General features: G+C 33.6%; 1 protein-coding gene across 3 annotated transcripts in view; it reads left to right on the plus strand.

Annotated features, from left to right (window-relative positions):
• LOC120346695 (multicopper oxidase mco-like) overlaps nt 1–12,504 on the plus strand; it is a 38,705-nt gene extending 26,201 nt beyond the window's left edge. The window contains exons 1-14 of one of the 3 annotated variants that reach the window (XM_039416501.2): nt 1,907–2,117; nt 6,700–6,899; nt 7,075–7,176; nt 7,291–7,422; nt 8,193–8,386; nt 8,554–8,673; nt 9,175–9,376; nt 9,854–10,110; nt 10,229–10,325; nt 10,762–10,903; nt 11,208–11,371; nt 11,450–11,552; nt 11,940–11,997; nt 12,187–12,504. In XM_039416501.2, coding sequence (XP_039272435.2) covers nt 6,867–6,899; nt 7,075–7,176; nt 7,291–7,422; nt 8,193–8,386; nt 8,554–8,673; nt 9,175–9,376; nt 9,854–10,110; nt 10,229–10,325; nt 10,762–10,903; nt 11,208–11,371; nt 11,450–11,552; nt 11,940–11,997; nt 12,187–12,220 — 1,638 coding nt within the window. In that variant the 5' untranslated portion in view covers nt 1,907–2,117; nt 6,700–6,866 and the 3' untranslated portion in view covers nt 12,221–12,504. Of the gene's footprint in view, nt 1–1,906; nt 2,118–6,506; nt 6,628–6,699; nt 6,900–7,074; nt 7,177–7,290; nt 7,423–8,192; nt 8,387–8,553; nt 8,674–9,174; nt 9,377–9,853; nt 10,111–10,228; nt 10,326–10,761; nt 10,904–11,207; nt 11,372–11,449; nt 11,553–11,939; nt 11,998–12,186 lie in introns of those variants that run through there. The other 2 variants (XM_039416500.2, XM_078115696.1) reach the window with 2 other exon arrangements.
• Nucleotides 12,505–20,178: the final 7,674 nt, after the last annotated feature.

Consider the following 20,178-nt stretch of genomic DNA (forward strand, 5'->3'; position numbering starts at 1 on the left):
CCGTTTTAGTTATCTAGAATTATGACTGTTTCAGACTACTATAATCACGTTTGGTACTGTACCCTTTCTATCATATGGCATGCGGAACTAAAAAAAATATGGTTATTCTTATAAACCCGGTGAGGTGACCCGGAGATGTTAATACTTGATTACAAACAGTTCATGTTTTGCCAGCGAATTAAGAGCAAAAGGTTTCCAATGTACATGACACTCCGAATATACAACGCAATGAAAAGTACACAAAAGTATTTTTGTTTTTCATATCTTTACAACGAGACGATTTTGAGTCTTAAACTAATAATATGTTAAATAATATTTAATTAGACGATATTTAGTTGTTGACACTAAGTGAGCTTTTATATCAGTTGCCTTTTATGTTCCATTGTTCCAGCCATTCTCCTCATTTCTTTTCTGTGAAACAAAAATAAAACTTTTTTAATTCACCGATTCGTTATCAGGATTTATACAAAAACTATATATATATTTCTTATCATACTGTTGTGTCATTTTTGTATGTTAAGGCAAGATGAAAGAAGACAGTGAGAATATTTTCATAAAATGATTTTATATATTCGTCATACAAATTGTAGTGGGTACTAGTTAGTTCATAGCCCAAGACACTGTGATACCGATGTTTGTGTACTCCTCCATCGTTCACAGCTCAGAAGGCTTATTGAGCAATGATAAACTCTTAAGAAAAAGGTGTCAAACTTATATCCTTAAACTATATTTAAACACAATACAAATATTAAAAATGATTTAGACCAGAACTGCTTTATATACATGAAGTCTTGAACGTTATCAAGTATAAATTTGTAACATAATTCAATAAAGGAGTAAGTTGTAGAAACGTATCAATAAAATGAGTTGACCTTAAATGTGCAACCTGTGCGCGCAAGTTATCATGTTCTGATTGTAGAAAACTCACTCGCATGGCGATTTGATTTTCTTTTATTCGCTTAGCTTCTCTTGATCTTCTGGCTGCAACGTTATTTTTTAACCTTCTTTTCCAATATTTACCATTCTGTATCGCAAAATTGTTCAAAATGTAAATTTATTCACGCTCTTCTATTAAATGCATGCATACAGTAAATATGAGTTTTCCGTATTCTAGCAGAGAAATATCTATAAGCAGCAATATATACATATATGAGTAATTTTCAGATGTGAAAAAAAGTGATAAAATGGCTGAATTATGTCTCAAATGTGATGTGATGGCTATGACCTAATATTGTACCAAACATTAAATTGAGATGACCAAGGTTTTCTTCTCGTCCAGATCTTTCATTTAATTTTTACCTTGCATTCCTCAGGCACGTAGACTTTTCTAGCCTTTCGTATAATCGGATGTATTTGTATTCCCTCGTATGCACATTGACCAGAAGATTCAATTGTTTCCGGGTATTCTTTTATAGGCTTAAAAAACAAATATTGAAGGTTACAGAATTTAATAATATATTTTAAAACCAAGATTGTTATTCAGATATGTAAAATCAACAATTATTTCATTTTTTCACTAACCGTGGATTCGTGTTTATGTATAAAAGTCTCTGGAGTAAAATTTTCAACAGATGTCTTTGTGAGTGCACATGAGGTGTTTGGGGCATCTCCCGATGTTTGAGACGTTCGTAAGAATATTTCTGAGATGAGGTGTTGCATTTCTGCAGTATGAGCCGCGCTAATCACGTCAGGCAAACGATGATTTTTTGAATATTCTGAAAAAACATATACGCAGGAATAAAAAACAAAATTGTGACGTATTCGTCCAGATCAAAATATGATTTATGTTGCCAGTCATTGTTCACAGTGGAATTGTCAGTCCAATTGGTCGTTCTCATTAAAGATTGAATGATTAGTGATCCAACAAGCTCCATGTTTCAGATACAGGAATGAATGATTGGTGTGAAGGACATTGTAACCGACCAATAGTTATAAAACGAAGTGAGGGGCAAGGAGTCAGAAGTCCACCCCTTATCGTCAAGGGGACGTTAACGGAATCTTTTGAGTGAAGATTGTTTTTGGTACGAAAAATCGAAAATTATTGAACATCTTCGATATTTACTTGATTTATCAAACCTTGATGATTGATCTTGAAATTGGACTCCGGCTGCTCTTATGTGAGTTATGTTGAAAATGTTTTCTAGTTGCAGAATTACATACCTGAGTTGAAAAAAACGTCTCGATAAATATTTTTCAAATGCAAAACTGCATAGAATGTTGTAACACAATAGCATCATAGACATATGTGTCACTTGAACTCGAGTTGGAAGGTACTCTAGTTGGAATATCTCACTAATCCAAGCCCAGGTCTTGGATTGATTTTAACGACCAAATCCATTACACTGACGATACATAGGAAGATTACAACCAAATTATTTTATTATAAACTTTGCATATAGGTAGAACTATTTTCAACTTATTTTAGAACCCGCGGATATACACATGGGTTCAAATGTACGGTCACCGAGTTTAATTCCATGGAAGACAATTTGTTTTAATTTCTGATTCAATGTCTAACGTTTAAGAGAAATGAAAATCGTTTTGTATAGTTATAAGTAATATCGTAATATTTACATAATACTCATTTATTCAATTCATAATATTCAATTCCATACTTGAGTTTTACGGTGACTGTACATTTGAACCCACGTACATTTGAACCAATGTGTATATCCGCGGGTTAAATCTATATGCGGGTGCTAAAACCCATGGGTTAGGGTTAGTATGGGTTCAATTATCCGTAAAACCCAAAAAAATTCCATATGTGCAATAGCATACAGGTGCAATTGTCATGGGTTCAAATGTACGTGGGTTCAAATGTAATGAAACCATTAAACTCTTTTCTAAGAATTATTTTAACAATTCCCCCCTACGCGGTATTTGAACAAAGAGTTTTCGTGACGTAGAGCCTCGCCGCAATCAAATCTTGCTTTTACCTAAATTGTTTAATGTATCCTTTGCGATAGTGAGAGACCTCAAATGTTCATACAGCGGAGTTTTCTCGACGTGATGCGGTCAGCGTTGGGTTTACGTAAAACTCGGTTCCATTAAATCTGAACCCACGACAATTGCACCTGCATACTATTGCACCTATGGAAATTTTTTTGTTTTACGGATATTTGAACCCATACTAACCCTAACCCATGGGTTTTAGCGCTCGCATATAGATTGAACCCGCGGATATACACATGGGTTCAAATGTTCATGTTTCAAATGTCATGGGTTGTTATGTACGTGGGTTCAAATGTAATGGGATCATTAAACTCTTTTCTAAGAATTATTTTAACAATTCCCGCCTACGCGGTATTTTAACAAAGAGTTTTCGTGACGTAGAGTCTCGCCGCAATGGGTTCACATGTACAGTCACCGTAAAACTCAAGTATGGAATTGAATATTATGAATTGAATAAATGAATATTATGTAAATATGACGATATTACTTATGACTATACAAAACGATTTTCATTTCTCTTAAACGTTAGACATGGCATCACAAATTAAAACAAATTTGTCTTCCATGGATTTAAACCCGGTGACCGTACATTTGAACCCATGTAAATATCCGCGGGTTCAATCTATATGCGGGTGCTGAAACCCATGGGTTAGGGTTCGACTATCTGGGTTCAACTATCCGTAAAACAAACAAAAAAAATTCATATGTGCAATAGCATGCAGGTGCAATTGTCATGGGTTCAAATGTACGTGGGTTCAAATGTAATGGAACCATTAAACTCTTTCATAAGAATTATTTTAACAATTCCCGCCTACGCGGTATTTGAACAAAGAGTTTTCGTGACGTAGATTCTCGCTGTAAATGCATTCTTGCTGATAAGTGGGGTATTTCATTTTTCATACCACTATTGAAATTTGGTTGCACTGCAGTCGAGCAATAATCACGGTTTGTGGTTGCGGTACAATAGCGTTTACATCGGGTATACCCCCACAGTTTGATTTAGAGAAAAATTATTTACAGTGTATGAACTGTAACTTATTGGTAAAGGTATTTCTTTTATTTAAGATTTAAACTAGGTGACCGTACATTTGAACCCATGTAAATATCCGCGGGTTCACTCTATATGCGGGTGCTGAAACCCATGGGTTAGGGTTAGTATGGGTTCAACTATCCGTAAAACAAAAAAAATTCCCATATGTGCAATAGCATGCAGGTGCAACTGTCATGGGTTCAAATGTACGTGGGTATAAATGTAATGGAACCATTAAACTCTTTCATAAGAATTATTTTAACAATTCCCGCCTACGCGGTATTTGAACAAAGAGTTTTCGTGACGTAGATTCTCGCTGTAAATGCATTCTTGCTGATAAGTGGGGTATTTCATTTTTCATTTCAATTTTGAAATTTGGTTGCATTGCAGTCGAGCAATAATCACGGTTTGTGGTTGCGGTACAATAGCGTTTACATCGGGTATACCACCACAGTTTGATTTAGAGAAAAATTATTTACAGTTTATGAACTGTAACTTATTGGTAAAGGTATTTCTTTTATTTAAGACCTGTATTGTAATTTTATCAAACAAGAGTTCTCATCTTGGTTAAAATCGGTTAGGTACCTCAACCCCTTATACCTCAAAATGAAAAGATCACCTGTTTGGGGATTTTTATGCTCAAGTATTCCTTAATACTCGATCCTAAATTGATACTCGTAGGTATTGCTAGAACAACAAATTTCATTGTCAATAAAAATAATATTAAAGACAAACAGGCTTTCTTCCTCTAAGTAAACCAGAGGTGACGAACCTGCGGCCCGCCAAGGACTTTCGTGCGGCCCACGAAGCATTCAGACAATTCAGTGTATGTTTGGCGTAAAGTCACACACCTCCAAGAACTGTACAGAAAGAACGGAAGCGCAAGTGTTACCGTATTCATATTACTGGCAACAACACTATTTCCAACACATCTACTTTTTTGGATCATCGATATCTCTAACAATGGATCAAAATGACCATTGTCGTAGCATAGTTACGCTCTCTTATCGGCAAACGCATACGGTTTAATAGAGGAGTAATCTCACTTTATGAAATGTGATATTTTTGTGCACGATACACGTAATATTTGAAAGTGATAAAAAGTTTATAACTTCCGCTCAATGATTAAAACATTGGTAGATCTCAAAAAATGCCTATGTTTTAAAAATCAGTTAATCGTAATTAGAGGGTTTTGTTTACAATTTTTGTATCCTTAGGCCTGCAAAATACGGATCTTTTGTACAAAGCCTCCATCACTAATGCAAAAATGTGAAATTAAAAAAAAAAAAAAACTACGTTCTGAAATAACAAATTAGTAACTATCCAGTTTCGGTTCGGGTTAGGAAAGATTTGAGGTTTTGAATTTCCGACGCAATCTGGATTCTTAGCCCCCACCCACCCTAAAAATGTAATTGAATTATTTATAATTTACATTCAATTTTGAGCGAAGGCGGTGGTTTTTTATAAGGAATCTTTGTACAAAGGATCCCGAAATACTTTTCTGAGGCATTATCAACTAGAATTTTGCATATTAACGCGACACAAAATGTCATGAATTGTGATTCGATAATCGTAGGTTGATATTATCATTGGGGGAAAGGGTAAATCGTAACGAATCCTTAAATTTTTATGCAACTGTCGACACAATTAGGAAGGTCACTCGTGAAAAGAGCCCACTTTTTCGACGGATAATGTTTTTCACTGTTGTGTTATGTTGTCGTTTAGCGATTTTGCAGTTGTGCAAAGTATTTCATTGGCGACAAATAGGAGTATATTTTTAATTTATTGCTTTCTAACTTTAATTCTGTATTTAATGTAACATGCAGCTGCATCTACAAATTAAGAACATTACTACAATGAAATATCACATCAATCCACGGCCATAAAAAGTGTTTCCAACTGCCAGATTATATTAAGTTTTGATTAATATTTTTGCGATGTTACGAATTAGTTATACAAATATGATGTTCCTGCATCACTGACTGTCTCTATCACTAAATATTTATATCAACGTCCGAGAAATCCCTAGATCTGCTATAAAATATCAAAGACTACAATTTATTTCAATCAGTACATTATAAATTGATTTTGCATTAACACGCAGGTAGTAGACTCAAACTTTTGTGTTAAAAATGCTGTGGTATTCGAATGGAAATTCGGATCTCGAACATCCGAGCCGAGCGTTTATATTGCATTATATAATTGAATAACATCAGCTGTATGGGTGCCGTTGTTCGTTTTGTAGATGAAAATCAACAGGTATCATACGGTAGTACAACTAAAAATTGTGCGCCCGTCACCGCTGAACTAAACCATTAAATTTGGACTCGAGTGATATTACGTGAATAAAGAAGACTGTTTGTAAAATCACACATATTGAAATTCAATTTAATAATGTTTAAATATTATTTGAATTGAGTTCTCTGAAAAAAGTAAGTCTTTAGGCAAACATCATAAATAATATTGAAATTTGCGTATAAAAGCTCGTTTGCCAGAAAATTTAGACATCGTTTTGAACGTTTGAGTTTGCAAGCCAAATAAAATGGAAAATCGAAAACTCGACTTTTTGAGAATATATCTTCTAATTGTAGTATTTTTGACCTATACGAACTGTGACAAGTGCATTGAATGTCGGCCATTACAGGGTAAGCTATGATATAATGGGGCATGAATGTGCTTCATGAAGTGCTTTATATATATATGTGTTATTGTTTCAGGAGGAGAAAGTTTCAGAGATTGTAGATCGACTAATTCATCAGTTTATAGACGGGATGGAAACAAAGTATACGTCAATTTGGTAGTTGATGTTGCCGATATCGAAATTGAATGGCTGAAAATAAAACGCCGGGTTTATAATGGAGATCTTTGCGGACCAACAATACAAATGAAACCTGGAGATACCGTTTATGTTCATTTGGTAAAACAATGTTCTTATTATTCCCGGTTTATAAGATAGCTTAGAGTGAGTTTGTATTGTAATCAATCAATTTTTAACTGAAATTACATAACGTGTCGTTTAAAATAATTTGAGATATTCAATTATTGAAAAGTATTGACTGACATTTTATACAAATTAAATATGTAATTTTCAGGAAAACCGCCTTGGACCAGATCAACCTGAAAAAGAGCATAATGATCTAGGACATCCTAACACTACAAATATGCATACACATGGACTGCACATATCTTCTCTGGTAAAATGTTTGTACAATGCATGAATGCTTCCATTCGAAATTATTGTTTAATATGAAGAATAAAAATATTTTTCCAATATAGTTAAAAAGTATTCCTTTTCATTTTTTATTTAGCCTCCGGGTGACGACGTCTTCACAAGAGTAGATCCTGGAAAATCTCACAATTATTCGTATAATATAAACATAAACCAACCAGCTGGCACGTATTGGTATCATGCTCATTGGCACGGATCCACCTGGTTTCAGGTTTGTATTGACCTTCCTATTTGTAGTAAACAAATATTTCGCATGATATACTATGTTAAAAAATAACAATACAATGGATTGGATAATACACTGCTTAAAAGTAGGTTATTTAGTATTTTTTCCCAATTTGCTTCAAATTCCAAGTGTTTAATAAAGATAGACAATAAAATTGAGTGTTGAGAAAGTAGATTTTTTTTTGCGGTTGAATTTCATGAGTGCGACAGAGTAATGTATAAAGCCATGTTTTCAACCGGAAGGAATTCTTCTCCAGGGAACAATTTTGTCGTTTGTGGGGAAGATTTGTATTTTTGGTAATATTGCTAATATTTTTGGTTCTTTATAAAACCTATCTATGCACACACTATAAACTACTAAAACAGTGCAAAAGCTAGAGTAGAAATTCTGCTGCAGAGTTTATTATTGGAAGGATAATGGTTCGAAATAGCCAAAGGGAGAAATATATCGAACTAATGGTTCTAGGTTGTAGTCTCGGCATCAACCCCCCATCTCTCCAAGCCTCACTTATTGTGTACTAATTTGGTTAGGCATTGGCGAATAAGAAAGATTCTCTTTCTTCCAAAATACAGTATATATATATATACTAACTCTATATACTATACTAGCTTTTTCTGAGCCTTTTCCGGGCTGCAAGGCGTATAAAAAGAATGATATAAAACTTTTCAAAAGTATTTCTTGGAAAAAATAATAAGTACATAAAAATGGTTTTATTTTACCTGGGCATATATAAACATATGTAAATATCATTGCAGGTTATGAGTGGTCTATCTGGTTTGTTGATTGTTGATGATGAATCGACCGATATGGATGTGAAACTAGATGCCGTTTCATGCCCAAATCATTGTGAGCATGACGTCGATATACTGCTTCAATCAACGTTGCAATACACCAACGATTCTGTGGACTTTATACATGGAGCTCAAGAACAGATGGGGGATCCTTTTAGGTAACATACATACTTTAAACTAATTTCTCCCCTAGTCTAGTCTTTTCATTGTATTTTATCTTTTTCAGTAACTTTTCTTGTGATGTTCTGTGTCATTTATGTGTCTTTCTTAATTTTTTCTTTCATCATCTCTATTTTATCTCTTTTCTTTTTTGATAAATTGCTAGGTTGAGCAAATCCACGGAAGATTGGCTGATGAACGTTGAAAATGGATTCAATTATTTTACAACAAATGGTCTATATAATCCTACATTAACAATTCAGAAAAATCAGATGAAAAGATTTCGGTGAATACTCTAATTTATAAATATATATTTTGGAACTCCGCTCAAAGAGATCTTTATTCTCAGTCTTTATGTCGGTAAACTGATTCACCGACAAATGTCGGTAATATTCACCGATATTGGGGGCGTGGCATTAGTTAATGTTGCGCGCGCACACTGGTAAAGGATAGCAGCCAATCAGACGCTATATTTCAAACGCCTAATTTATCACGCGCGGTTTTTTGTTGCAAGTGAAGCGATTGAAGTATTAGCAAGTTTAGAGAGGTGTAATAGGTTGCCCACTCATAGAAAATAAGCTGTGCATCATAGCGGTTGAAAATATGAGAATATTTATGGGGTACACGGGAGAATGTAAATTATCCAAGGGATATACGGATGAACAGAGAATTGGGGAAACCCTGGCCTAGACTGATGGTGGCCTCACGTAACAGCGGAAATTCCAGGCGTCTATACTAGCTTGTTCATATGTTGATATGAGTTATACAAACATTATTGAATATTCAGAATTGCTAATGCGGGAGGTTATGTTGGACTCGAGGTCGAAATAGCAAATAATGGAGGTACTGGACAATGTGTAATCAGAGAAATTGCATTTGATGGTGTTTATCTCGATGCTCCTAGAAAGCAGATATATCAACAAACTTATCTTGCAGTTGCTGCGCGAGTTGACTGGATGATTTATTGTGATGCGCCTGGAATATATCAAGTAATTCTAATTTTTTAAATTAGAAAAATGTGGATGTTTAATTCTTTGCAATCACATGATTAGCAATAAAATGATTAACTGATCAATACTTAAGAAGCTTATATCATACAGGTACTAGGTTGTTAGGTACTATCGCGTGTATCTAATTTATTTAAATACATTCTAAAAAGTTACCAACGGCTTTTGGATAATTTTTTGGTATTGAAAATTACGGTATATATATAAAATAATTACAAACGTTAAAATGTGGAAAGTTGTTTTTATTTGAAGTTTGAGAAATATATGTCAGCGTTAAAGTGCAGTATAGCAGAAACACTATGTATTGTATATATTGAAACATCAAATCAAAGTGTGTTCATTTTTACAAGAGGAATTGGTAATAAATCTATGATAATATATTCTATATTCAGAGTATTGTAGTATATATATATATTGCTATCGTATTGCAGCCAACCTTTCCATTTATTAACCTTTTAGCTCCGTTCAATGTCGTTGCCCGATAGTGAATGGTCAATTGGAACTTTTCGTAGATACAATGGTACATTCTTGACCATCAATGTTACTGAAAGCAACTTGGCAGTTCCCAGTTTTCCAACCTCTTTACCCACCAGACCAGATTTCATCAAAGACCTACGCAATATCAATAACGTGCCAGAAGAAAACAAATTCACTGTTGAACTCTCAGACGACTTTTTCATGAATCGTCAAAAATATGTCAAAAAAGATGATTATGTGTAAGTTACACAAACCTGCACGCTGACTAAAAAATGGCAAATTTAAACTACAATTTGTATGTATTTTACAATCTAGAATCTTTGTTTTGCATATTTGTCTTTTTTGTATTTTGACCAGACACCGAATGGAGATAGGAAGCGTGCAAGAATGGACTTTTGTTAACTCTGTTCAAAAATCGCCACACCCATTGCACATTCATATTAACCACTTCCAGGTAAGGTACTATATGAAACATCAATTTTTAATGGGAAACTTTAAAATTTGATTGAGGCTACAATATTAAATGGAAAATAAACGAGTCATATTACTATTCTTTAAATATATAGTAAAAAAGTACGTGCGGTACACCAAATGGAAAGTGAAAGTGGTTTTCCTCTTGAAAGAAAAATCTCACAGCAGAAGAATTCTTACTAATAGACATATACTATTTAAAATTGAGCAGATAAAAAGGAGAACGTAATTTTAATTTCGAATGTTTTTAACTTAATAGTTTATTTTAAATATAAGTTGTCTGGGAGCGAATATAATGAGCTTGGCTAAATCCCGAGCTTTGATAAACACTGAATAACAATGATTTTTATATAATTCATATTAATTATGTGACTTCACCAATGAACCAAATGAAGCCCATTAACTTCACTTTATTTTAGGTTATTAGTTACAACGATTATATAGGTCCTTTGAGCGGTAGATCACAACATTATTCTGCGGAAGATCCAACGTTCGTACTACGATCTCAAAATGGTGACCTTTGCAACGATATGTATGGTATCCCTTCACTTCAATACGAAGGTGAGCTCCATAAATTACCTTTTTTTTTTATCTAACAGTCCATACGTTGGATCGAATAATGACAGACAAATATTACAACAATCTCGATAGGTTGCTTAAACTAAGTGAATTGGGTTATTTAATGATGTTTGGATACGACTTATTGAACATTAAACTATTTGGGAACGCTCTCTACATCTGAAACAATAGTAGAACATTTATAAGATTCCAGGCGAGATAAACTGGACAACACTGTGTTGTTTGAAATTGGCCTGTTATAAATTCTAGGCTGCCAAAATACAATCTCATATTTTCTTAACATAAGATCCAAACCTTATTTGGCCTGATCATCCGGACCAAAAGTTCGTGGATCACAAGAAACGATGGGAGGCGCTAGAACAAGGAGTAGAAAACGGAAAATCAGTGGGCTACGTGAGAAGCGGTGATTGGAGAGATGTAATCAATGTACCACCTTATTCCAACATAACGGTAATTATATTGTATAGTTCTATGGTTCGACAATTAGGTATAGGTGTATCCTGATGGAGAATAACTTTTCTTTCATAGGTTCGTTTCAATGTACATGAGTACGATGGCCCAATAGTGTTTCATTGTCATGTATTAAAGCACGAAGATTTGGGAATGATGCTAACAGTTGAGTCTGTCAAAGGTAATAGAATTTTGCACTTATTTTTATTTTTTTTTGTTGCTTTGTATGTTGGTAAATAAATTAATAATGACCCAGAGGTCTTTTTTTTGTTTGATTTGTCTAGAAAATTTAAAATTTGGAAATGAAACGAAAAAAAATCGACCCACACAAAATGTGGTAAATTTCTGTAACGGGTAACCATAAATTTTCTGCCAATATACAAGCGTAGGAATTTTTCAAATACGACTGTAATGGGCTGCTTTTATCGGGCTTGTAATAGGAAAAATGATATGAAATATCACATGAAAAAATATTTCTAGCATCGTTTATATGGTATACTTATTTTCTGCCTAGCACTAACTTTCATATGTAAACTAAAATGACAAAATCCAGTTCTTATTTTCATAGATATAAAGACATCGAACTACATTCCTAAGAAAGATTTAGGTTGCAAGGAAGTTGAAAAGTAAGCACTTACTTGTGTTCATATTCATTCTACGCATTTATATAATCTTGTTGTTAAATGTTACCTGCTTAGTCCAAAGTATTGTAAGTAGTTGCAATTTCCTATTTCACGATTAAAGAAAAGCTGCTTTGAATCTTTTCTGTAATATCAAATGCGCATGTATGCTAAATAATTATTATTTTTTTTTAGAAAACCAGAACCACAAGGATTAGATGGGCAATAAATCAATTATTGTTTTATCCGTTGTCTGTTTTGTATCAATTGTAAATGGATCAGTTTTTATTTTGCTATAATGTAAGGAAAAAAATCATTTTAGAAAAGTTTTTGAATGAATTACAAGTAGTACCTTCTACTTTTTCATGCCAATGGAGCTTATTTCTAATATATTTAATTCATCATGTTTTTATGCGATTAAACTTAAACTTAGAGTAATTCTTTTGTAGCATATTACGTTATGATAAAAAATTGAATAAGATTATATTTTAATTTATGCAAGCCCTATACGTAATAAAACAAAACAGGTTAATGCTCAGATTCATGGACTCCAAGGTCAGTTTATCACATAGAGGAACATTCTTTTAAAATAAACAAAATTTGAATTCTATGGTCAGCTTATCCATTAATAGGTACCTATTTCTATTTGAATATGATTTCCACGTAGGCAAACAAATCAGTAGATTGGCAAATGGCAAAAACCCGTTCGTGTTTGATTTTCATTGAATAGACAGACGGTCGAGAGGAGGCAGAGTTTACTTTTCAAATCGAAGCATCGGGTTCCTAATCAGTCTTCACATGCTCAACGCTAATCAGTTTCAATTTGTTTATTTAGATTTTAAATCAGGGTATGATACTTATTTACTGACAATTCCCAATAACATCTTGAAGAACAAAGGTGTTGCCGATCTTTAGACGCAGACATTTGAGTATGCTCACACGCATAAGCCAGATTCGTTTAGCTATCGTGGTGCACTTTCACTAAGAAAATAACAGTGTCATAAACAACCCATATTTTATATTAGGTGCAGTAATATGAAGAATGCTATCACCAGATTATAAATTAGTACTTTTTTTTTTATTCCATACGGCGTAATGCTTTTGGGCAGAATGGTAAAGTTCAGTTTGTTCAGGTATTTCTGTTAGTTTCAATATATAATGTAAATAAGAGTTAACTTATATAAATTTTAACTGAAGGCTGTCTATTTTTGTTTGGGAATGAATTAGATTTCCTAATGAATGTCAAAACTGCTATTGAATTGGTGTATTTATACATAGCTATCTGAATTAATTAATTATGGTGTATGAGTTGGCAGTTGCTTATTTTAAAATATCTGCAGTCGAAAATATCGAAATGATGCCTACCATAAACCAGCACTTTCACTGGTACTCACTGGTCAGGCCATGATTCTAGGTATAAATACTACGGGATTCACTTTGCTAGTCCCGAACTCGTAATAGAACTAAAATAAGGAAAATTGGAATAAAATTATGACCTAACCCTAACCTGGTACACATACTACGTTCCGGTGTCCGCTATTTTGGTACGCATACTTCAGGAGTTCCCAACGACAAACATACCGGGAGTACCCTTTCACTTGTAGTGACGTCCCACGCGTCGTCATACCTACAATGGTTGCTTGTGGGTGGGTTAGAATTGTGATGACAGAATGAGGGAAATAAACAACATATGTCCAATTACTTGTTTTATTCTTTATTCTGCATGCACACAGAGACGAAATACATCTTAGTTACCTGTTACTTCAATAATTTGTTAACCAATTGAGCCTAGAAACATGATCTGCGTGATGTAGCATTGAATATTTAGACATAACTTGTATTCACATGTACAGACACCAAAATCAGGAAGCTTAGAAAAAACGCATTCAACTTTAAAAAAAAAGTTATATTACAAAATGAGATACGTTGTGCACACTGGTGTAATGTCTAAAAATACATTCTTATCTTGTTTCAAGATTACCGAGTTCAAATGCCTATTGTACACGAAGTGGACCTATAGATACCACGTTTCCTCGAAAATAAGACAGGGTCGTATTTCAATTTTATTTGACTTATTTTGGGGGGATGTCTTTTATTTTCATTTATCAAACACAAAAAGATTTAAAACGTGTAGAAGAGATTGCTTGCTATCGACTAAAAAAAAATTCACGCTATGGACTAGACCGTATTTTAAGAGGAGGGTTCATATTAGAATCTTTTTTAAAAATTCAGGTATTATTTTCAGGCTTTTATTTTAAATTTTCAGTAGTTAAAGATTTGTTTTTGCTAGAAGGCCTCTTTTTTTTTATTTTTTTTCAAATATTTGAGTGAATTCTATGGGATTTCTTATTTTGTGTGCTAAGACGTCATCAAAATCAGCGCACCTATTGGCGGTTCCGCGAACGTATATCAGCGGATCTCGTGATCAGCGAACTTTGGTGGATCTCGTGCTTAGCCGCAGTGAGAAGTTTTTAGGAGGTATATACTGCGGTACCTGATCTTGTAATACCAAAGGGACTCGGATCAGTTGGTATTTTAATTCACGTTGAACTGAATCACGAAGAATGGCTCGTCGTCACAGGGTCTAGCTATGACAGTCCCTGTACCATTACCGGTACCCTGAGTAGTCGAAGCTGTCTCTGATGCGTTATGGTCGAGTTGTCCGCCTCCTGTTACAGATACTGGCAACGCATATCATTTTCGGGAAATTAATTACAAAATATTTAGTTCTGCCCTATGTGTCCACATATTTGAACATACCTCTCTTGTTTCCGTAACAATGACCAATCAACTAAGAGTCGCCGATGGCGTAACAATGTCTAATTTAGCAGCCGATCGGTTCGCTCAGACCACAAATGTTACATGTTGTTAAATTATGCATTGTCTCTGCTCAGACAGATATTAAAGCATGATTGAAAACATTGCCTAGTTTGAACGGTTTTCCATGTTTATTTGTCAGTTTTCAATTGTGTTTCCAAAAATTAGTTGTAAATGGAGTAATTTAATTCTCATTGTGTCTGCCGATGAGCTTCAGTTTAGTTCGGTGATGTGACGCATAAGGGACATTTATAACCTCAGGTTTAGACCTGTTGCTACTTCTGCATTTGCCTATGCAGAAAGATGTGACGCCTGCAATTTCTTGCTCTGACCGTTAATGCGCTCAGGCCCGACTTGCAATGTATCTTGTGAATAAAACGCAATGTAATAGTGTTTCGTTGCTGGATTCATAGAAATACTGTTTTCAGATGCGTTATGTTATTTTAGTAACAATAACGTGCACATGTACGATGTAGCCTACTGTAGGCTTCCATATGTGAATGCCTGAACGGGATGCCAACTTGGATAATATTGATACAGTTACCCATAGCTCATAAAAAGTATGCTACACGAAGAGTTTACTTTTTTTAAGTTATAAGTTAAGATTCAATGATTTTTCATTATTGTTTGCAAGTAATAACACTACCTGAACCCTAACCTGGTACACATACTATGTTCAGGTTGTGCGTCATCTTGGTGCATATACTTCTGGAGGTTCAATGTAAGTATATCACTTTCTGTTTCAGATGTTCACAATTTGAACACTTACAGCTGGAGAGAGAGAGAGAGAGATTTATTTTTTCGTCAACCAAAAATAACAGTCATTGTAATAATAATAAAAATAACAATAAGAAATAAATTAGTTTGGTATAGACAGGAGGGAGTGATACGACCAGACGGTCATCAAAGTCAACTCCCCCCCTTCAAGCTAATATGTTTAAGATCCACAGTTTCAGATGACTAAAATATTGGGGAGGAACATTCTAGAATTTAAAATTATATTCTCAAAATGGAAGAATAAATTTCGGGAAGGGAATGCTAGAGTAAATCCTTTTTATTTATTTATGTGGAGCGGGATTTCAAAATCTGAAGAGATTCCAAAGGTCACTGAATGAATTTAAATAATTTATACCCATATGTAATGAATTAGCAGAAATGCTTCATTTCATGGCATAGGTACGCATTGAAGATGTAATAAACATGATCTGCTTTGATTTGTCAAGTTAGGAGGGGAAAAAATAGTTAATAGGACCCAACAAGCATTATTTCAGCGTAATAATCAACATTTTTTGCTTGCAGAGGGAAGTCAAAGTAGTATATATAAGAAGACAAGTGAATGATAAATAAATATGTAAATAAATATAATAGTATGAGTTGATGTAACAGCAAAATATACAGCAGTATCGTAATTTCATTATAACAAAATATGAATATAAAAAGCATCATAGGCGAGTTGTACATGAATAGGAAGAGAATGATTTCTAGGGAATAGTACTAGATTAGTATATTAAGTCATATGGTCCTGAATGTAGAGCAATTCAACCTAAACACAACTGGCATTTAACTTTGCCAATTGTGTTTGAGGATTTATTTCAATGTTAAATAATTGAAATATAATTTTTTTTTATGATTGAGTAAATAGTTGATTTATAATGGACACTATGATTTAACAAGTCTTAGTAAGTCTAGAGACAGGATGTACTATTGAGTTGGTAGTACTCCACTGCTATAATGATGGATTATAAGACCTTTTAGGCCCGAAAGAGTTGTATAATATATACAGGAAGTACTCAAGACATGTATGCTCAAAGAAGTGTATAAGCTGCAACATACTATACATAATATATATATTAATATACCTAGAACCTGTTCGATCAGATATGAAAATATGATATAATAGACATACAATTTGTAATAATGAATTTCAATTTGAATGACAGAAGTACAATGATAGGTAACATCTCTAATTATATACACTTGGAATAATACAAAGTCTAAATGATCTCCACTATACAAAATATCATATTTCAGAATCTGAATAGTTGTGAGAGATTTTTCATTATTGTTCTGTCCCTCATCAATTTTTATAATCCATATTGCCCACATATAGGGGCAAATGTCCCAGTTTGGTATGGACTCAACGTAGAAAGAGAATGTAGCATTTTTTATCAGTATATACAATAATAATGATTTGAGATATAAATCCTTTAGATTGGATTAATAATATAAATGCAAGTTTGGTTTAACATAAAAAATAGAATGCAGCAATTCATATCAACATATACAATAATGAAGATTTGAGATATAAATCCTTTAGATTGGATTAAATAATATAAATGCAAGTTTGGTTTAACATAGAAAATAGAATGCAGCAATTCATATCAACATATACAATAATGATAATTTGGGATATTAATCCAAGTTTGGTTTAACACAGATAATAGGGTTCAGCAATTCATATCAACATAAGTTAATGAAAGCCTTCAACCTACAGCATAAAAGTAAATTCAGGAGAATAAGAGCCAATATATCGTACCTATTTTCATAAAGTACTAGTAACATATAAAGGGTAACTGTAACTATTGTGACAGAGAAATGTCTACATTTCATTTAAGAAACAGTAATATACAATAATACATGAACAATTTTTAACAATAATATATGAATAATAATTTACATTACTTGTGAGACAAATGCAATTCAAGTCAATATTTGGTAAGTTAAATGAGTGGAATTGCGAGAAATTGTAAACAATAGAAAAATTTCAACAGCGAGTCTAGGAATAGTCCATATAAACAAAAATAATGTAAACTCTAGACATGAACATGTGAACTCAAATAAAAGTTCAATATGCTATACATTTATATGTGAAGAACTACCATAGTCACATCAAAATGCAACAAAGAAAACCTAATTACAGGTTACATATAATAGCAAATCAGATATCTGCTGAACTGAACAGATATTGAATTATGATATAATATACATACAATGTGATATAGTGGATTTCATTTTAAATGACAGTAGAGCAATTTTAGATACCACTATTTACTATAAAACCACACATACTATTACTAGTCTAGAGGATTTCCACTGGACAAATTTACATAAATTACAATCAAGGATAATTGCATACGATTCTTCAATTATTGTTCAACCTCAAATTTAATATCGTTTTGTTACCTTATGTGGGCAATCATCTCAATTCTATAATAAAGTTTCACAGTGTAGCACCACTGTGCACAATGATGAGGACTCCACCCATGCATACCAGACATTATATCCTAAGAAAATATACAATTTTAAGTGCTGGCATTTTAGATCATGTTTTGGCTATAGAATTATGATAACACAAAATAGAAAAATTTCATAACTATTTACACTCAACATTTATTATGTATGATCTGTATATTTTCAGATCTGGGAACTGAAAAAAAAAATGCACTAATCTGAGCTTGCATAGGTATAGATCAGAACAGATTAACTATAGAACAGGGAACTTGGAGATATATAGATATGCTTAGTAAGTCAGTGGCAGGGCATAGGTTTCACAGTGGGTGTCACGGGTTGTCAGTTCATAAATTTGCCTGCGTAAATAATCATTAGAGAAAAGAAACCCACAATACAATTGACAGAAAACGAGATAGAAATGAACATTTGACCTCCAATTCTTATCTGTCTAATTGGTAATACCACTGGTATCAGGATTAATATTTAGAAATGATATATTTCATAAACTCAAATTTGAATTTTCTATATGAATATGTTTTAAAAATATCAGGTACATCATTTCAAATTTTGGGACCCGCAATTTTTATAGATTTTTGAGCAAATTTGAAATTTGTCCTGGAAATAAAAAAAAGCTCCTTTAGATGCTGAGCGCGTGTAATAAGAATGGACATCTCCACAGTCAGTAAAATATGCTTCGAAAGCCTGTGGTAATATGTTATTTCTGAATTGGTACAATAATTTTGCAACCTCGTGAATATACACATCATTAAGTTTTAAAAGATTCATTTCCCTATAAATAGGACTCATGCTATGATGCAGTGGGGTGTTGCTCATAACTCTGATAGCTCTATTTTGTAAGACTGACAGAACATGGAGTCTATATCTATCAGCTGAGCCCCAAGCCACAATTCCATACTGTAGGTGTGCATAAAAGAGGGAAATATAAACAGTTCGAAGGATTTTTTGGGGAATTAAACTTTTTAACCTTGTTATAATTCCTACAGCCCTGGACAATTTCAATTTCAAGTGGTTAATGTGGGTGTCCCAATTTAGTCTGTTATCAATAAATACCCCAAGATATTTCACAGAGTCGCAAACTTTCAGGTTAGCACCATTCAAAGTGAAATGGAGGCTAGAGGAAGAATTCTGCGTTTTATTAGAGGGATGATTAATTAATAGAACTTGTGTTTTCTAAGGATTAATTGTTAATTTGTTAGCTTTCATCCATTCAGAAATATTATCTAAATTTTGCTCAAATTTTGCTTTTGGTGCACAAAATGGCAACATTGGAGGAAATCGAGGTTGTGCTGGTATCGTCAGCGAAGAGTTTGACAAATGCTGAGGTAGAATTTACGACATCATTGATATATATCAAGAACAAAGTTGGACCGAGCACAGATCCTTGTGAGACTCCTACAGAGACAAATTCATGTTCAGATTCACTGCCGGGAGGAGCGGAAAATTGACTATGACTGTTCAGGTAACTAGAAAACAATTTCTTTACACTACCACGAATTCCATAATGTTTGAGTTTGCTAATGAGTGTTTTGTGATCGACTGTATCAAATGCTTTCTTCAAATCTAAAAGTACATTACATCCTACCAATCCCTTATCAATGATTTCGTAATATTTGCTAATAATGTCTAAGACTGCATGTTTAGTAGAATGCTGGTTCCGAAAACCAAACTGATCACAATTTATTATTGAGTGTTTGTCTAAAAAGTTTTTTAGCCGAGCAAGTATTAGTTTTTCAAAAACAATTGAGAGACACGAAAGAATAGAAATGGGACGGTAATTGGACACATCATCTTTTTATCCAGCCTTGTACACAGGAACAACCCTAGCTATTTTGAGGTGGTCTGGAAACATGCCAAGGGACATGGAATAATTAAAGAGTTTGCACAGTGAAGAACTAATAGACCCACAGTGATGTTTCAAGAGATATGCCGGTATGTTATCATACCCAGCTGCTTTATCTGTTTTCAAAGAATTTATCGTATTTTTTATTTCCATCACTAGGCATCTTCCATGAACATGGATGATACGATTGGAGCCCTTATAAATTTAAGGTGTTCGCGATCACTTACGCTTTGAAATACTGCGGCTAGATTTCTCCCTATCTGAGAAAAGTAACTATT

Source organism: Styela clava, chromosome 8 (assembly GCF_964204865.1).
Source record: "Styela clava chromosome 8, kaStyClav1.hap1.2, whole genome shotgun sequence".
Lineage (NCBI taxonomy): Eukaryota > Metazoa > Chordata > Ascidiacea > Stolidobranchia > Styelidae > Styela > Styela clava.